At 41.6% G+C, this 19,900-nt stretch overlaps 1 protein-coding gene across 11 annotated transcripts in view; it reads right to left on the bottom strand.

The window, feature by feature from the left end:
• add3a (adducin 3 (gamma) a) overlaps positions 1-19,900 on the bottom strand; it is a 116,906-nt gene that overhangs the window by 11,757 nt on the left and 85,249 nt on the right. For 7 of the 11 annotated variants that reach the window (XM_044114536.1, XM_044114540.1, XM_044114537.1 and 4 more), the window contains 12 exons: positions 17,313-17,451; positions 16,529-16,680; positions 15,470-15,550; positions 9,857-10,006; positions 9,599-9,742; positions 9,204-9,302; positions 7,734-7,910; positions 5,008-5,259; positions 4,781-4,885; positions 3,237-3,323; positions 2,031-2,054; positions 1,492-1,609 (listed from right to left, as the gene is read on the bottom strand). In XM_044114536.1, coding sequence (XP_043970471.1) covers positions 1,492-1,609; positions 2,031-2,054; positions 3,237-3,323; positions 4,781-4,885; positions 5,008-5,259; positions 7,734-7,910; positions 9,204-9,302; positions 9,599-9,742; positions 9,857-10,006; positions 15,470-15,550; positions 16,529-16,680; positions 17,313-17,451 — 1,528 coding nt within the window. The remainder of the gene's footprint in view (positions 1-1,491; positions 1,610-2,030; positions 2,055-3,236; positions 3,324-4,780; positions 4,886-5,007; positions 5,260-7,733; positions 7,911-9,203; positions 9,303-9,598; positions 9,743-9,856; positions 10,007-15,469; positions 15,551-16,528; positions 16,681-17,312; positions 17,452-19,900) is intronic. The other 4 variants (XM_044114542.1, XM_044114546.1, XM_044114541.1 and 1 more) reach the window with 1 other exon arrangement.

Raw genomic sequence — 19,900 nt, 5'->3', positions numbered from 1 at the left:
GTGAAGACCTGCTGTCGGTTCAGTCTGCTGTGTTAGTCACGCTGGCCTGTCACGCAGGCGCTTTCATATGCACATGACGGTGCGGGATATGTGGACGTGTACCGCACACATGCGTGAACACCCGCCCCTTGCCCGTACACACGGACGCATCTAAAACGTGGCCCAGCGAGCCCAGAGCTCTGCTGAGCTACGAGTGAAACCCTTCACCGCTGCTTGCTGACCACTGACTTTCTGATTGTCTTTCTAAACACACAAAGAGAGAGAGAGACGATGTGAGTAGCACCGATTCTGAGTGTGTGCAGACAGAGCCGTCCTAAAGGAAGCAGCGACGTCTTCGGGCGTTAACTCCTGAGTTTCGACGCAGTCCACTTGTTTGACGGCGCCGCTGACCAGATGCAGCGCTTCCGACCGGAGACGAATAGAGTTTTCGGCCACCGGCTGCGAGGGATCGGTGGGAAGGAATCTGACTCGACATGAGAGGAATCAATCTGCAAGTGGAGACTTTAATCCAGATTTGGTTCAACATCAACTGGAAATCTGCTCCAGATGTTTCCTCTGATCTGCCGGTCAGCAAGCGGCTGACGTGATTGGATTTTAAATAAGCAGAAAGAAATGCACTCGAAACTTTAAACATTCATCTGAAAGATGCCGACATCCAGCAGATGGTATTTTTTATTTTTTTTTTGCAGTAGATTTGTATTTAAGCAAAACAAGGAGATTTAGTTTCAAAATCTAGAAATACTGTTAAATTCAAACTAGGACTATAACGGGACTTTCTGTTTCAGAGACGTGTGAAGACACTGTGCTGCAGTGTTTGTTTGTTTTGGTTTTTTTTGCAGCATCGGGTAAAATAACAATTCTTCAGGTTTTAAGAAAAAGGTTCCTTGCAAAAACAAAATCTTACCAAGACATTTTTTCCATGTTATAATTGAAATTGCCATTGGAACCGGAACTTTTTCATTAATATTATTCATTAATTATTTACTTAAAACAAGCGCCTGTATGTTGTTGAAAAGTTGCTTGAGAGTTAGTTCTGTCTTATTTAAGGTGCAACAAGATATTTACACTACAAAATAAATAAATAAATAAAATAAACATAAATACTTGGTCAGATTTTTGTAGTGTTGGCATTCAGTTTAGTTTTCAGCCTCTGAAGCAGGAATACACTCCTGCTCTGATCATGAACATAAAAATATATCTTAAAATCAACACCTGGACTCTGTTAATGTTGCACCAAACGTTCATTAAAGGGACATTTACACCATGAAGCCAACTTCTCTTATTCAAACTCATCTCTCATGTAATGCTCTTAATTTGAAGGTTGCATATGGATTGTTTTGCTCATGCTTTTATTTTTATTTTTTTTAAGGCTGACTTTGTTGTACAATGAACCATCACAGATTTCCACTGACCACAAGGAGTTTATGTGTGTGTGTGTGTGTGTGAGAGAGAGAGAGTTTAAACACTGATCAAACAGAGTGTGTGTCGTACCGCTGAGGCCAAATTGCCTTCTCTCCATGTTTTTGTGGTGCTGCTCCTTTTCCAACAGCTCGCTGAACGGGTTGGGAGGAAGAGGAGCCATCTGCTCCTCCTCTGTGGGCACGTATGGCTGAGGAGGAGGAAGAAGGGGAGGAAGAGGGGAGGACAGGGAGAGCAAAGGGTGAGCACAGGAGCGCCGACGCGAACACCATTTATACCAAAAATGAATCAGATTACGTCTAATAATCCAACACATATCCTCCAGTCAATCCCATTCACACAAGTGACAAGTTACAGTACACACTCCTGCTGAGATTTAGATGCATAGACAAGTCGAGAACACTCACCATGCTCCGAGTAAGACACCATAAATTAACATCCCATGATAAATAAATGGAAAACTGGTGCAAACGGATTAAGAGTGGTTTGGTCTCTGGGCACAGCGTCATGCGGCGTTTCAAACCAAAACCAAATCAAATGAAATGTGTGGAGGGTGAAATAAAACCCACTGCAAATGGGAACGAACAAGCACGATGCTTGAGGATATTTACCGGCACGTTTATCTGCCCCGGATCCTTCGAGACAAAACAGCAACGAAGAAAACACAAAGAGTCAGCACAGACGTGTCGGGACGAGACTTTTAATGCCATCTGAAGTGTGTTTTGTGTTATTCCTGTAGTTTGAGTGAAGCTTTAGAGAGGTTCCTGCTTGTCTCCCCCTGCTTGTCTCCCCCTAGTGGACAAATTGAATAATAGATAATAGGCAAGAGACTCGAAAGGAGACTTGTGAAGCTTTGAGTGTCGATCCCTGTGAATCTAAGCAGATTAGAATATGAGGGATTTTTAATACAGAAATGTTATGTGGCGGCCATTTTGAAAACACTGGAATCATGGAGGAGAGAGTGGATTTGAACGGTCATCATCTCCAATCACCAGGAGAGAAACCCACAAAAGCTAATTGATGCCAAAGATGACTTTCAGAGTAATGTGCCCAAGCACATGAATGAAAAGTTTGAAACTTTGAAAAAAAGCTTGAAAGTTTACAATTGCTGCCTTGGGAGGATTGTAAAGCAAAGCCCATTCAAAAGCTCAGGGGAAATGTTTAAGATCTGTAGAACCGTGTGTCACGCTGCATTGATGCAGTAGTTCATAAAAAGTGAAAACTGATAAAAATATCGACTCGTATAAGCCACAGTATTTGGAAATACTTTTAAGTAGATCAACATTTCTGTATTCTTTCTTTTAAATATTTAATATTGGTCATCTTCCAACTAATTTGAGGTTTTTTAATCAGCTGCGATCAGTAATCATTAAATCATCGATCAAAATCAGTATAAATAAAGGGTTTGGATTCATTACTGTGTGAAATGAATCGAATTAATATGAGCTTAACCTTGAATCTCAAAAAATAAACAAGGTCCTACTTTGTTGACATGTAGAATGCATTCTGACAGCTCTGAAAGGAAACATCGTCGTTCCAACATCAGAACATCAGATTTGGTTTTGTTAATTTATACTTAACTCACTCATTTTTTACATTTTTATCAGTAGTTTATTTGTCTAAAATAAAAAAAGAGACATCCATCAATTAATACTGTAAGGAAAGAGCCGAGCAGTGAACTGCTGTCTCTATAACACATACAGTATTCTAGTAAGAACATGCATTTTTCTAATAATGTCAAAAGGCATAAAGTGCCTCGGCCCAGAGCTGCACAAGTCTGCTAGTGGAGCCGTGACGAACTAGAGGATATTTCTCACCCGTCGTGGCTGATCGACAGGAATGCCGGCGAGGTGCTGAGAGCGCGGACCTGACGTCATCACGTCTAACCGGTTCTGGTCTCTGATCTGGAACCAAACAGACCAGAACACACCGCCAAGAGGTCAGCAGGATTACAAAGGGTTCAAGGGTGCTGTTGTGTTTGGAAGCAAAATTCAGAAAAAAATAAAATTTTATATATGTATAAATATATATAAATAAAAAAATATATATTCATTCATGATTTTATTTGTTTATGATCCATAAATCTGGAGCAAACTTCCAGAAAACTGCAAAACTGCCGAAGCACTGAGTTTCTTTGTTCAGAGTTGCCTTTGATTAGTAGTGAGTGAAACATCAATCAATATGTTTGATTGATGTTTCACTCACTGAAGCAGACATCATAGAACAAGTATTTTCTGATTGTGGGGTCTTCAAAATCTTGTTGTCATCGTCACGATTTTGATGATTTTTGACTTTTTGGACAAAATGTAAAGCTTATTGCTCGTTTCATACAATCGCTGAGTGTATGAGGTTTTTGTTTTTATGCTGTAAAGTGCTTTGAACTGCCTTGTTGCTGAAATGCACAGCAACAAACAAACATGATGTGTCTTTTATAGAAACAATCGGAGCCACAACTGTCAACACCGCAAACAACTCCTACAACGGAGGTCCAATGTGTTTTCTATTTTATTTCTACATTGCTTTTTGAAGTTCTTTAGATTGTGTTAAAACAGACACAGTTCCCTGAGCTGGTCTTCAAAATAGGAAAACATCGTCCAGCAGATGGACGACAAAGTTTATGTTGCCATTACCCACAGTGGGCAGCATGGCACATCTGATTCAGTGCATAAGTATGGAACAAGTGTCCTTCCTTCCTTTTGCAGTAATTTCCCCAAAACGTCATGGTGAACTGTAGGGTTTTACATGTTAGAATAACCCTGAAATGACTGACAGCTCTGGATACTCGAGCTCGGAAAAGTGCAGGAACCCGTAGAATAAGATCAAGTTTTCAGCAACAAAAGCTCTGAGAATGTCGGCCGTAAAGCAAAAGATGGATATGTGGAAAGAGCGATACAGGACCCGTGGTGCATTGTTTGAGACGGATTATTTTCCAAAGGCCATGGAAACCTTGCTCTGGTCGTCAGGAAGTGAAATACCATGTGATTTCTGCATGGCTAGTTCATTCTGCTCATCCGTACGGAGTCGTTCTCTCCGTGTGCTGCAGCCGCTCCGTCACCCGTGTAAACTCTGCTTCGCTCAGCCCGTCTCCGAAAGCCTCTGGTTGCATAAACCTCCGTCTTTCTGATGTCCCACTTACTGTTTCTAGAAGGACTGTGATTTCTTGAAACCTGTCAGGTGTCCGTTTTGCATTTTGTACTGAATCGACCGCTTGAAAATAAAGAAGTTAAAATCTCACACAATCCTTCCTTTCCTTCTGGACTCAGAACAAACACTTTAGTTTTGTTTCTAGAAACTATTTGTCATTTTAAATGCTTACTTTAGAAGCCTTTCAAAGGTAGCAAACACAGAGAATTGGACTCACTTTGTTCCTCTTCTGCTGCACCTCACTGGGGTCTGTGTTCAGAGGGACGAACTGATTTGGGTCTTCAATCCGGATCGGAGTTCCTGTTTCATCCGCCCTCATCCACTGCAAGACGGTAGACGAGATTGCAGCTTAATCAGGTTGTTTGTTTACTGCTCCGCCACCAGATGGCGCTCTGGCATCGCACTGTTTGAGGCGGACGAGCCCAGGACCGTTTTGGTTCTCACCGTGGTCGTCCGGCTGTTGCAGCGCTCCTCTCCGGCCTCCACGCTGACCTTGGTGTAGCTGTTGGGGGAGTTGAGCCAGCGCGTCTTCTCCCTCTGCTGCCGCTGCTGGAGGAACTTGAAGGGCAGGCGCATGGCCTCGCCGTCCTCCTCGAACGTGAAGGCTGTGACGGTGGCGGGGATCTCCACTTCGCTCTTGTGCCTCGGCTTCTCCCGAACAATGGGGTGTCGGTAGGTGTAGCCCGTTCTGTAGCCCTGAGAAGAAAACACACAGCCTCAAACTCCCTTTTCTCCGATACCCCAAAACGAAATACTGCGCAACCGATCACCTTCGAACGTCACGTCACTAGTAAAGCATTTGCAGTTTGATATTTGTTCATTTAAGGATCTGCACTTCTAGGCTCTCCCGCAGCAGAGACTCTTCCTCCCGGGGTCCACACCAAACATTATCGTAAAAATCCTTTTCAAACGTCACAAAACAAGACATAATGGTATTCCTTAAGACGCAAACAAAATCAAATTAAAACACAAAATTCTAATCAGCTGCTTCAATAAGGAGATAAATTACCACAAACCATTTCAGCCACATCAGAACTCAACTAAGAAATGAAGAGGAATGCAACAACAACTTTTAAACGTAAATATAAACATCCCATCAAGACAATATTAAAGATTTCTTTTAAAGATATATATATATATTTTTTTTAAATTTACATGATGAGCCATCAATGTAATTTCAGAAGGCAACATATTGCAAAAGGAAATTGCTGTGTGGGTAACAACTGGGAGAAAAGGCTAAACGTTTTTATGTCAGGGTTGGTCCTCGGGGTCCGACATCCTGCATGTTTTAGTTCTCTCTCTGGTTAACGCATCTGGATCAAATGGTGGCTCATCAGAAGGCCTTAGAAGAACATTGACATGCTGAAAAGGTTGTTGGTGCCGCCAGGGAGAGAACTAAAACATGTAGGATGCCGGTCTTTGCGTACCAACTTTGGGCGCTGGTTTATGTGAAAAGATGACTACATGCCAGTCTGTCACGAACTTTCATCCATGACAGGATGAAAAGGTAGATGAACTAAAACCTCCTGACCAGCTTGCAACGAGGCTCTCTGCACCCTGGACAAACCCATCCCCACAGGGAAAACGAGTCGGATACGGGTTGCCTTTTCCTGCCGCATTAAAGTAACCTCAGACGGACGACAAAACAAAAACAAAACAGCAAAGTAGCTGCAGGGTTTCCAACACCACAGAGGACAAACTCAGAGTCATTTCCTCTCACGCCCACCTACATCTCCGCCCCTCATCCTTTCCCCCCTTCATTTCTCCTTCACACATTCCCATTTCCTCTCACTCCGTCGTGTCACCGTTGTTGTTCCGTCAACTGTCCACACGCAGCTTTTCTTCTCATCTGCACCCCGCCGCCAAAGCTGACCTTTCGACCCGCCTTCATCGCCCCAGCTGAGCTGGCAGGGAACTTTTTCCGGCAACATCCTGCTTTCCGCGCAGACGCTTCAACACGCTCACAGCTGGAAGCTTGAAGGGATCTAGGAGAAGAACAACAGCTCCTCTGTCGCCCCCCCCTTCCCCGCCGTTCTCATCTCTGGCTCGGCCTCCTGAACTGAGAGCAACAACTTACACTAAATGTAGGAGTCAGAGGGATAAAGGAGAGCAACGGATGTGGTGCTGAATATCAGCGTGGGAGACAGCGTTGTGCTGGATAAACTTAGTAGGTTTTTTTTTTTGCTCAAAATTCACCTAGCCTAGCATGGGTTGTAAACAGACATGAGCCAGTGGAGAAAACAAACGTCGTCAAGCCATCTGGCGATAAATTTGCACTAAGGCTAGCTAGCTAGCGTATGTTAGCAGGTAGCTCCTGGTACTGAAGTCACAGAATGTGATGAAGGTATCGAGTCAAACCTTCGCCTGACAGAAAAGTCCCACAAGAAAAAAACAAAACAAAACAAAGAAACATTACATATATGAGAGTATGAGGTCAATTCTCTTGACATGATATTCCAAAATTTAAAACCTGCGCTAAACATTTTTAAAGCCAATGTTTTTAAATGAATACAAGACATTTTAAGGCCTGAATGTCAAGTATGTGTGGCCAACCTGAACTAGGCGATTGCACTGGATTTTAGGAAATGAAAGTGGCCTGAATAAACATGTCAAATAAAAAAATCAACAAAAAACAAAAGAACAAATAAGCCCACTTTCTAATCATCTGCTTTTACCTGTACTAATAAAAAAGTGGGTGTGTTGGGCCTGATGGTCTGTTCAGTTTTTTTATTTTTACATTGGTGGATGCTGTGTAAATCTTTTTTTTTTATGTATGTATTTGTGGTTGCAGTGGTAAATCAGACTAAATTTCCTTAAATTTGGGCTAGCGGCGATCGGCCGACACATTCATGACAAACCGATCTGACTGACTTTGCTGAAGTCACTGTCTCCGTTTGCTCTGATGACTGACTAGCAACTTTTGAGACAGAAAACAATCAGTATCGACTAAAATTGGAATCGGCAGCTCAGGCTTTTTAAAAGATCGGTCATCGGCCAGAAAACTGCGATTGGTGTACAATTCTTCCCACTACTGTTGACCGAGTCAGCAGAGACGCTGCCGCTCAATGGGAAAGCTTCGACCAGCTTTACTGGGAGAGCCAACAAATGCGGAGGAGGAGGAGGAGGAAGAGTTTTAATCTGCCTGATGTCAAACGAGTTGATAAACTCACCAGATTATCCAGCATCCTCATCAGAGACTCAAACTCCAGCTCTCCGACCTTCCACTTGTACTGGCCGGCCATGTTGACATCCGCCGCCGACACCACGGCGAACACGCGGGATTTATACTTCTCTGGGTCCAGCACTATGAGGTTGTCCACTCCTCCAGCACACGAGATAGCATTCACCTGAAAAAATAAAAATAAAAATAAAGCGCTTTGAGCTTCTGTTGCCATCTAAGATTTCAGATCAAACACTTCAACTGGAACTCGTCTTATTTAACCTTCGTGATTTAGCAAAACCAGGGAGCCTAAGAGTAAAACAGCTCAGAAAACGCGGAGCTGGACGCGCAGCAAACACGCCCCGGGGGGGGGGATTTATTTGCAGAATTTAAGCCGGGCTTTGCAAGATGGATTAATGTTTTTCTTTTGGTTGACAGGGTGACAGTCATTTGGGAGATTTGGTGTGCTGCATTACAGGAGACGGGGAGGAGGAGGGGCGAGCTGTCGGCTCAAATCCACCGTGTTTACAAGCGCTCACAAAACACACGAGCAAAGACCATCTGGACTTACGTAATTTGAGGATGAAATTGTTTGAGTTAGTAATTCATGCCCAGTTATCGTCTAGGTGGGATTTTCCCATCCTTCATTAGGATAAATAAAACCGCTACAGCGGCTTATAATTACATAACGTTCAGAAACTTTGAAAATGTTCACATTTTGTGACATTGCGACGAACCTGAATGCATTTTATTGACAACCTTGCATTGTTTTTCTTTTGTTTTACAATCATGCATTACCTTGTGTTGGCCTATCACATACAACGAATAACTTCAGCTAAAATGGTAAAGAGCTAATGTTTTTAAACACAAACGAAAACCCTAATTCAGGTTTTAGGTTTTTGTTGTTGTTTCAAGAAATAATTGCACTGAATTTCCACTCAAAAGTCCCAAGAGGCAATTTTAGATTCTCAGCAATAGCAAAAAAAAAAAAAAAAAAGGAAATAAAATGTGTCCATATTCTTTTGGCAAAAGATAAATATTTTTATTTATCTAAAAACTCAAAAGTAGCTAACAGGGGTTTCTTAAAAACGACAACAACAAAAAAACCCAGTGGACAGTTATCAAAAACCAAGTTGGTTTTATTCAACAGGTGGTGCGACGTTTGTGGCTCAAAATGACGTTCATTTATCTGGACCAGGTACAGAAATGGCTCAGTAAAGCTTGTGGTTTCAACAAGACAAAATGTGGGGGGGGGGAAAAGATTAATTAGACTGTTCCCCTCTTCACAGGACTCCTAATATTCCAATTATAACGCCGTGTTTTGCCAACACTGTCCACATGGCGAGAGATTAATTGTGCGGATTGTTTTTAAAACGCTCTGAGTGGAGCAACATGAAAGCAGCTGGTGGGAGATTAAGATTTGCTGGGAAATCTGCCGGTCGGCTGAACGACGAGGGGAGCCGGGGAAGTGCGGCAGTACCTGGATTTCGCAGGCGTACTGGGCGTTGTAGATGTAGTGAAAGGCCTCTTCGACGGTTTCCCCGAGAGCGACCACGCCGTGATTTCTCAACACCAAGATCTGCACACAAACCACACAAAAACACACACACTGAAGGTCAAAAGGGGAGGTTTGTTTGTCTATCGTGCTTCAACTCTGAAACACAAAAATGATAGATTAACCCAAACACGGAGGAAACTCCCACAGGATGCACCACTGCTTCCTATTTAAAAACGCACCCCACCCTGATAATTACGTCTTTATTTTCTTAACTTGAACTTCTAGATATAGTACTTCCTCTGGCTTGGATATTTTTAAAACCCCTGCAGATAATGTTTGGTTAAAGATTATTCTGAAAAGACCGAGGGGAAGCTGACCTTCGCTGTCGGGCCCAGGGCTTTCTGCAGCTCCCTGCGCTCCTCCTGGTCGTCCAGGCTGCCCTGATAGTTGTAGTAGGCGACATCTCCCAAGATCAACGCCTCCTGGGAGATTGGCAGGAGGCCGCACTTCATCGATGACACCTAAATGGGAATAAAAGAGAGGCAAAGACGGATTATTTCTCACGCCATCTCGTCAAAACGAGCGCTTGCAACAAGGACGAGGACGAGACGCAGCCTGGTGTGGCGAGCGCTTACAGCCGCCGTGGCGGGAGTGTGAACGTGTATGATGCAGCGGATGTCCGGACGCATGGAGTAGATGGCGGCGTGTGGGCTGAACCCGGCCGAGTCGATCCGCAGGGTGGTGGAGCCCTGCTCGATCACGTCCCCGATGATGTTCACCTTCACCTGAGAGGACCAGGACAGACGGACAGACGGACAGTCAGCTCATTAGTTTTTGCTCTAAGTCCAGATCGGGTCCAGGCACGTTTTTTAATTCAATTCAGTTTATTTATGTAGCAGCAATCCGCAACATGTCATCTAAATACACTTTGCCAATACTTCTCTTCGTTCTGCCACAGTAATGTAATGTCTTTTTAAATTTTTATTATTGCATTACCTTTTTAAAATGCACATCGCCTTGAAACGCCAGTTGAGTCCATTCAGACATACATGCATATCAATCGATCATAGACGTATAACGATGCAGTCAAGTTCAGTTTATTATTCAAACTAGCTAAAAAAAAAAAAAAAAAAGTTTCAGGCTAATGAAACCCAGCAGACTGCATTGAGTCACCGACGCTTGCGTTGTGTTGTTGCGTTTGCTGCAATCTCTTGTACTGAGCATGCGTGTAGCAACAGTGGAGAGGAAAAACTCCCCTTTAACAGGAAGAAACCTGCAGCACCGCCATGTCTTTTATGAGCAACTGGTGACGGAGAACACAGAGCACTGATCCAAGAACAGCTTCTGTGCTAAAGAAAACTAACAAGTTAAGGACAGCAGCAGCTGATTGCAGAAGAGCTTCAGTAAATAAATCTTCTCTCAGGTTTGGCAAACTCCATTAAACTCAAAGGATGATCAAGTCAGAGAGGACGGACTTTTATTTGTCCACAAATAATAGTGAAAACTAAAGTGAGTAGGTCTGGGGATACCTTGGGAAAGGTAGCTAAAGTTTTTGTTTTTATTGTTGTGCTGCAGCCTTGCCCCTGCTTCCTAGAAAGATTTCTCCCATCGGAGAGACTAATTAATTATCTTGTTGCTCAGCACAGATACCCGTCCCAGATCAGCGCTTTGGACACACAGATCAGGACATTTCTGGTAGTAATTTTGGGAAGTTAGTCCATTTTCAGATATTTTCTCTGCAAATTTTTCACTGAGCTGGTTTAAGGAAAAGTGGAGCGCAAAAAACATCTTGACGGCTCTCCTGAGAGGAAAGCAGAGAGGCTAAAGGAATAAAAGCAGACCCAGTAAAGTGAAATGAAACATGCCCACGCAGCGTCGGATACGAAAACGGATACTCTCCCTTTAACAAAGGCATTAGACCAACTCCCTGACATAAGTCAATATTATAACGAAAAATTACATTATCTGCTCCTCTAGAGGAAGGAAACTGGAACACTAATATATTCAGGGAATGGACATGATGTCCTTTGCATGGACAACTTCATTGTGGGCCAATTAGTAGTAATTGCATTACCTGACAGAGGAACCTTAAAGGGAAAGGGAGCTAGAAGGCCAGGGGGGAAATGAGTCAGAATCCAGTGTTAATCCGATATTTTCTAAGCTGTCAGTGATTTTTTTTTTTTTTTTTTGTCAAATCAATCTAAAGAAGAGTGCTGATGGAATCCCAGCTGAACCACAAAACCGAAACCAGTCTGAGAGCTTTGAGGAAATGAGGAAAACCACAGCAGAGATGACAAGATGAGAATATTTACACACAGGGTTTAGTTTATCGAGAGGAGGGGGGAAAAAGAAGCTGCGCTTCCAGAGCACAGGAATGTTTGGTTACAACATAACCAAACCCCTTGTTTGCACTTTTACATGACAGACAAACACAAAGTGGAACATTATTGTGAAATGAAGGAAATATAATTTTTTTCTAAATTCTGTGCAATAAATTGCCGTCTGAAGATAAACTAGAGTCAACAACCTCAGAAATGTGACTTTTTTTGACTAAACTGAGCTAAAAATAACTTTTAATGAGCATCAAACTGTATTCATCACACACGTTTTATTGAGATCCGTGTGAATTTCTACCATCGCGTCCTTCAAGTGACAATGTTACAGCACTAGTCAATAACTTTAGTATGTTTTATTTTATTTTTTTTTTTAGAGATATGTGCTTCATGCTTTTACATCTTAATTAATGTGTTAAACGTCGCAGACCTTGAATCAGACGTTGCTGCTTCCACTGTTTTGAAACTATCCCTTCTCCAAGACTCAATCAGAGGGATCCAGAAAAACAGGAGAATAAATTTCAAACACCGGGTTTATCAGACCGATAATAAAAAGAGCCGAGGCACTTTACTCCTCACTTTCTTCACGGTTATTTGTTGATGTAAGAACATTTTGGACCTTGAAACCTTCATTCTTCTTTTTCAACTTCAAACTTCTCCCTGCCGCTATTTGGGTAAAGAAATTCAAATGTAACCTGTACGTAAGCTGCAGTAAAGATCCACTCGGTCAATAGATTCTGCTGTCCAGAGGGGATTGTTGGGTCGACCAGACATAAACGCCCCAGTCGTAGCTCGACCTTTCAGATCCTATGTGGGTGTTTCACCTGATGATGTTTTATTGATCCGTCACTCACCCAGATGGTACCGGTCGAGCATAAATAACATCTTATTCATCTCTGCACAGACACAGGCGGCTGGCAGGCTGCTGAGCATTGATCTGGTTACATCACATGTCCAAAACATGGCTTTGCTCCGTCTGTCACGCCTTTTCAGTGGCGTCCTGTCAGTCAAAAACAAGCTGCACTTCTAAACTTCAAAACAAAAATAAAAGGTGATGCAGCTCGGTACAAAGAGGTGGATAAGACGTCTGTAGCCTGGCTACAGTCTTTTTGCAGTTTATTTCCAATTTCATTGCTTAATATTTAACGTTTTCAGCACTCAGGTTTTTTCATTTTCAAATACACAAGTAATGAGGCCTTTTTTTCGGAATACAAAAGCTGTGAAGGTTTACAGTAAAAAAGTCAAATGACATCCAACGACAATTTGGGGGGAAAATTTCTAATTTTGACTAATAATAACAATTTTAAAAAAGTAATAAACCGAAAACAGTTTGAATAAAATATTGAATAAAAACGATTTGTTTGACATGGACTTCGCACATTATTAGCATTGCTGCAAATGCACCAGAATTACCCAAAAGGTGCTTATTTAAATCTGCCAGGCTGGGAAAGAAAAAAAATAACAAAAAGTGTCAATAGAAACCTTTTCAAAGAGCCAAATCGCCCTTTTTTGTAAGCAAGGTAAAAGTGTTGAGGTGATTTTATCAGGCAGCTGACCACGAGTTTGTTACATGTCCTGCACAGGTGGAGGAAACTTTGGCCACGTCGGAAATTTCAGCAGTTTTGAAATCCCAGCGTCTAGTTCTGGCTCGGCAAAATCAAAGTAAATTACCTCAGCCAAGTCAGAGCAACTGACTAAATTCCACTAAAAGGAACAATTATATTTTGTATATTTGAAACCTTTAATGAGATCGGACAGGAACTGACCAAAGTTCAGCACCCTGCAACCTTCTCTCTCTGTCTGTCTGTCTCTCTGTCTGTCTCTCTACACCCATCTGACCCCGATTCGACCTCCGGAGTCTTTATTCCGCATGACTTCCTCTTAATCAATCGCCATGCTTCTCCAAGTCAACCATGTAACTGGAGACCTCAAAGCATCAACGCAGGTTGAAAGAGGAGAAGGAAAAGAAGGAGGGAAGAGAAGCAAATAAAGACAGAAACAAAACAGGCAGAGAATGACGCATGTGATGCACTTTAATAGCTTTCCCTGACTTTCATGCACAATCCTAAGAACGATGACCAGACTTTCAATATTTTCTAAATAGCCATTGTTCCTACTAGAGCTGCAGGATATCAGGAAAATATTTAAAGAACATTCCTAAAAACATTGAGAGGACTGCATTGATTACGATCAACTCTCTTCTTCTTCTTCTGTTTTTTTATGGTGATGACACAACGTTCTCGCCATTCTCTGGGAACATTAGCCACTCAGCTAGTTTAACATTGACTCAAATGTATCCTCGATACGCAGAGGTGTAAATTCCTGAATATACTCTGCCATGAACGCAGCAGGATGTCGGCCATTATTGCAACCATTTTGCAGTTGCAGTACTCTACACACTGATGTTGCAATTCAATAGACTGGGCAGCTAAAGTTTCAGCTTTCCATAATTATTCATTCTTTATGTTCTTGTCGTGTATAGCTACAGTGGACAGGCCTTAGGAAAGCAAGGAAGGAAGCAAGGAGTGAAGGAGGGAGTACCAAGGAAGTGAAGACACATCATGGAAGAAAGAGAACCAAGGAAACACTGAAATAAAGGAAGTAACAGAAAGAGTAATAAGGAAAATTAAAGGAAGGGAAGAAGGAAATATGGAAGAAATTAATATAGGAATTATAAGAAAGAAAGGACAGCATTACGGCAACGGAACAGAGAAGACCGACTAGACATACAAATGTTTCTCTATATATCAAATTCAACACAGTAAAAACTTTGCATATCATTTAGAAAAGAAGGAACGAGACATGCTGGAGCTCAACTTTTTCCAGTCACTACAAAGTTTGACTGTCCAGAAGAAACGCCAACACAGATCACAATCACTGTTCCAACCGGTTCCGCGGGTCAGACGGAGGAGGTAAAGAGCAGCAAAGGGCAGTAACAAACTTTTGTTACCAAGACGAGAATAGCACTTCTTTTCCCACGATTGGATCATTTGAAGAAGCTCAAATGCAAGACTGAATCAATGAATAAAGTTTAAAAGTCCAAGGAATTCAGAATAACGGCAGCAGAAGCCAACAAATAAACACCTGACTGTGAGATAAAACACAGACACCGAGCATTCTGTGAGCCGAAACCAGAGGAAAACTATCTTCCTCCTGTTTGTTGTATCTGATGACAGACAAAAAAAAAACAAAAAAAAAACAGCTACATTTTCAAGTCTTCACCAACTCAAACTTAAGACGTTTTAAGAATTTTCTCAAGACCCTCATGAGTGGAATTTATATCAAGACATAAATGTACAAAAGACAAATTGCATATTTTATACAGTAGTCCGCACTTTTTAGCACAGAATGAATGCTGCCATTGTTGGCAACAGAGGTGAGGTAGTGGCAAAGACAAACGCTGTCCAGCCAACTGGAGATAATTTACACTTACCAATGATAGATGCCAAAACGCTAGCTAGCAAGGGTTTATTAGCAGCTGGCTGGCGTTAGCCTAAACCGCCTCAAGTCAGAACGCAGCACAGGTGTTTGCGTGTGACTCAAGCTTTTGCCTGACAGAAAAAAGTCCCGCAAGAAAAATAAACTACATAGAATATACAAGATTAAAATGTCCTGCCATGACAAAATTTAGTCCCTGTGATTAGCCAACTTCAATATTTTGTGAATTTAAGACTTTTTAATGCCTTCATTTTAAATACATGAATGTAAGACTTTTTAAGGATGCGGGAACATCTTGTGTCAACGCGAGTGGAGCCAGTGACTCCGAACATGACAAATACAGACAAACCCAGAGGAAACCTTCTGTAAATGAAAGATTCATATCGGGTGTACCTGACATTTCTCACGTCATCAGCAGGACAGCAGCAGTAACAACTAGACAGCGGGTCGCGCCGCGGCAGCCTGAACGTTTCTTACCAGGTTTGATGCAGAAGCTTCAGCGAATGACAGACCTCTGGGGATGATGAGTATGTGGTCCTGTTCTTTACTCACTCGGCCCTAAAAGGGGAAACGAGGAGGTCAAATGTTTTTTGAAAAAATGTCAACCTAAAGAAAGAACAATAAGAACCTACTAACTACCTACTAATTTCCTTTTTTTGTGTGTTACTTCGGATCAGCTGCTCTGAAAGGAATGACTGCTAGCTAAGAGCGCTCATGTTTTTTTTTGTTTTTTTTTGTTCAGATATTTTCAAGAAACATGCAGTTCACAGATTTTTCTTCCAATTAAACACCAGAAATAAAAATACTGGGGGTTTTTAGCATGATTTACAGAGTTGAGAAACAGCCAGGAGTTCATATTTCTAGCTATATGTGGTGGTATATTTGCAAGCATTAAACCACTGAGTCCATTTGCTCTGTGGGCATTTCAGTCACTCATTCAGACCATGGTAAAAATGAGTAAAAAGCCTGAAAATAACTAAATATTTTAGCGCGTTACCATAACCTTTAAGTTAAAAATGTGAAATAAAAACAATTCAGAACAATAGTTCAATTGGGGGAAAGATCTCATGTTAGAAATAATTGTTGGTGGCCACTATTAATGGCTTCTCCACAAATCTTACTACATAAATGGGGCATTTTTTTATTTTTATTTACACTGTACGTTTTTCCCTGGACTACAGAGTTAATGTGATAAAGCTGCGTTTCCATTACAAATATGCGCAAAACGTTGCTATTTTGCTAATGTCAAATAAACACAATGTCACATCTGCAGAGTTTCTATTAAATAAGTGCAATTAAATTCGCAGGTCAGTTTTGATTAAAAAAAACAAAAAAAAACAACCTAACATTTTTACCATGTATTTCTTGCTCCACTGATTAAAAATACTCAAATAAAAGCTGTTTGCTTCCACTGAGAGATTCTGCTACTCTTATTAGAAATGTATTTATGTTTAGGCTTTTTTCTCGTCTTCACTGCATACGGCAGGCGGTGTGGCGTTTTTCATTTCCCTTTCTTCCGTTTTGAGCTGGTCTTACTGTGATGTAGGAGTTGGCGAAGTGGGCCCAGCTGAACAGGTCCACCAGTCTGTAGAGGCTGGCCAGTTTACAGCGCGTCAGCTTCTCGCCTTTCACCATGGAGGCGCACTCCACCCCGAACAAGTCATTGATGGGAGTCACCATCCCCAGACCTAAATGAGCACAGTTGAGTTAGACAAGGAGGGAAAACCCCAGAAAAGGCAGGTTATAAATGCTGTTTGTGCGGACAAGGAGGTTTTAGAAAGAAAAACAAACTTCACTCAGGAACAAACCCTTCTAAACACATCTGGATTTTTATCTTCTGATCCATCTGGCTCCTCGCTGGAACCCTAAATTAGTCTGAGATGTTATTCAACCCCGACCCCTCCTCGGCTGTCAGCCTGCGTATCTGTTAAGGAGGATCTGAAATGAACTGCTACATTGCCTTCGACGTCTAATTCGGCATTAGCCGTGCATTCCTGCTCTCTGATTGGAAGCAGACTTTGCATATGGACTCTTGGACGAAACGCGGAGGAGGATCAAAAGTATTCCCGGCTCTTCCGGAGTCTGGAGTTGGGACGTCTAAGAGCGTTAAAGCCCTCAGGCGTACAAAGTCCGCTTTTGGAGATGTATCCGTTTCCTCCCGATACTGATGCCGTGACGTTCTGCTTTTTATCTTTTTCTTTTTTTTTTTTGTTTTAATGCCGATCCAAAGTGGCTGCTCTGTGGGCAGCGACAGCTTGCTCTCATGAAGTCTTGTGTCTGGTTACCGTGGGTGACGGGCCAGAGCACAACAAGCACTTACTGAGAGGGGAAGTGTTGAAGCCGGCCACCGAGCTGGCCATGAAGAAGTCGGCGATCTGCCGGAGGGCCAGCAGTCCGGTCGGGTTGTTCCCTTTCCGCTGCTGCTCCTGGATCAGACACTCCAGCTCCTCTTTGAAGGCCTGGAGAGAGAAAGAGACATGAGCCGAGCGAAACTTGTGCTCCCTCTAATCTGTTTCACACGCCGACATGTCAGCCAAACTGGGCTGACTTTGCTATGGCTGCAATTACAAAATTTCCACACATTGTTTTCCAGTTTACAATCACTTTTTTCAATGGGATTTTGGTCATAAACATGAGCACAAAGAAAGTACATTACCTTAAACCAGCCCCATTTCACAATCTGTTGAACTGAACAAATACAATATTATGGTGCTTTTGAATATATGCAAACTCTATAAACAACTTTTTGATTTTTGGCAAATATGCTACCTTTATTTTACATGTAAAAGTAAAAAAAAAAAAAGTACTTTTCCTGATTTGTTTTGCTTTAAAAAGTCCAGTTCAACCTGAATTTGAACTTGCATAAAGTCTCAAAGCAGAAAAGTTAAAGATTTAGATGGTTTTTTAGAAGGAGTGTGCATTTTGTTAAAAACGAAACAATGTTAAAACCACTTAATATATTAGGATTTACTAGATTTTTGTCCAATTAGAAAATTGAAGATGAAAATGCAAAAAGTGAACGTTTTTTTCCCCCCCCACACATTTCCAGACTTGGGAAGAGGTGAAACAACAGATCCTATTTTTCCAGACAAAAGAGGGACAAACAGTTTACCGGCTGATTTCATTTTAATTGCAAGACTGAAAAAGTGATTAAAGCGCAGCAAGCTCTTCTTCAGACGGTGTATAGAGTGGCGGCTCTGCTATGCATTGTGGGTGTCACGCTAGTTTATGGGCACATTATGCCAAACAGGAACAACACACCCAAAGAAACAGTGCCGGTTAGTTATTATTTCATTAATACTTCACAAGATGTTGATTTTACCCATGTTCACATGCATGATTAATGACTCTGTTTACTTGAAATTACTGCTATTTTAATTTTAACAGAGTTGTGGATGGGAGGTCGAAACAAATATTTGAATCTCTTTATTTTACCTACAGGGTCACTTGTTTAGACATGAACATTTTCAAGTTAAAAGTAGCGCAGTAACTAACAATTATTCCAACAACCAATTAATCTGATATAAAAAAAAAAGTGGCACATTGTGCAGTTTTAGATTTACCTCTCAGGACTAATGAATTACTAAAGGAGTTAATTTGTTTCAATAATCGATTGATTATGATTGATTCTACTGAAGCATCACGTGTTTAAAATTAAGCTTGTGTTCAGAGGTTCCATTGTTTACTTTTCATGCAGGACTTGATATTTATCAGTACATGGAAATACCTAATTAGCACTTCTTTTTTTCTTTTTTAATTTAATAAAGTCCGTTTGGTGCAGAAAGCTACAAACTGGAAATACAAAACGAATGCATGGACAGGACAGTGAAACACGCGATGGGGGCGGAGCCTAGCGCCACACAGCCGGATGGTGGTAGAAAGTAGAAACATTCAGAAAGAAACCATGACAACAGGACGACTGAGCAGGATGCGTTAATCGTAGATTAGAGATCCTCCATGGGTGTCAGTCGGACTCCTCCTTAAAGGATCAGCATTGGGCTGGCCACACAACAAGGCGTGTCAGGATTGGCCGAGTGGCTACCTTACTCTTCTGCGTTGTGATTGGTTTATGCGTGTGAACGTGTGCGCGTGTCTTTGTCGCTAATCCTCATGTTCAGGCCACAGGTATCTGCTGAGTTCAGGGACTCAATTTACTGTATTTCATGTTGACAGTGTCTTATGCAAGAGCAAAAACAAACAGCTGGCTGAACGACCATTCAGTACTGACACATTTTACGTTTCAGAGCAGGTATTCTGCTATTTTAATTTTTTGCTAAGTATGACACAATAGAGCAATTATGAAACTTGTCGGGGGAATACGAAAATTAAAGACCAGACTGCAGAGGTAACAACATAAAACATTACAGCAAGTATCTGTTGTATGCGACTTTCAGGAAGGTGCAACAGCCTCTGTATACCTGCTAATGTAATTAAAGCTGTGACCAATGCCAAGGATTACCCAGATACACACATACAGTCCAGTTAAAGTCTGTCAATCTATGAGTTTGAGATGTGAGGATTTGGCTTCTCCTCACACACAAGAACAAACTTCTATTTTTTTCTGAACTAGTTTTGAAATGTTTTTTTTTTTGTTTGTTTGTTTGTTTGTTTTTAAAATTAAATATAGAATCTTCACAGCTCATCAATGTGCAGTACTGTGTACAAACCAATTTGGGACGTACATGAAAGTGATTGAGTTTTATCATATTCATTCAAAGCCACTTGGAGTGTTTTTTTCTGATGAAAACCTCAATCTTAGTTTTCCTCTGACCAAAGTGCACGGTTCACAGTAAAGTTCCAGCTGAGGTTAGAAAACTTCACACATTGCAACTGTAGAACAGAGGGATATTTTTTTCTAAACTGCCTCCTAAGCCATATTGGAGACCTGATGTCTCCCATGATGCCAGT

This window comes from Gambusia affinis, linkage group LG04 (genome assembly GCF_019740435.1).
Source record: "Gambusia affinis linkage group LG04, SWU_Gaff_1.0, whole genome shotgun sequence".
NCBI classification, from domain to species: Eukaryota; Metazoa; Chordata; class Actinopteri; order Cyprinodontiformes; family Poeciliidae; genus Gambusia; species Gambusia affinis.
The sequence above is the reverse complement of the archived record's forward strand: the minus strand, read 5'-3'. Positions and strand labels throughout refer to the sequence as shown.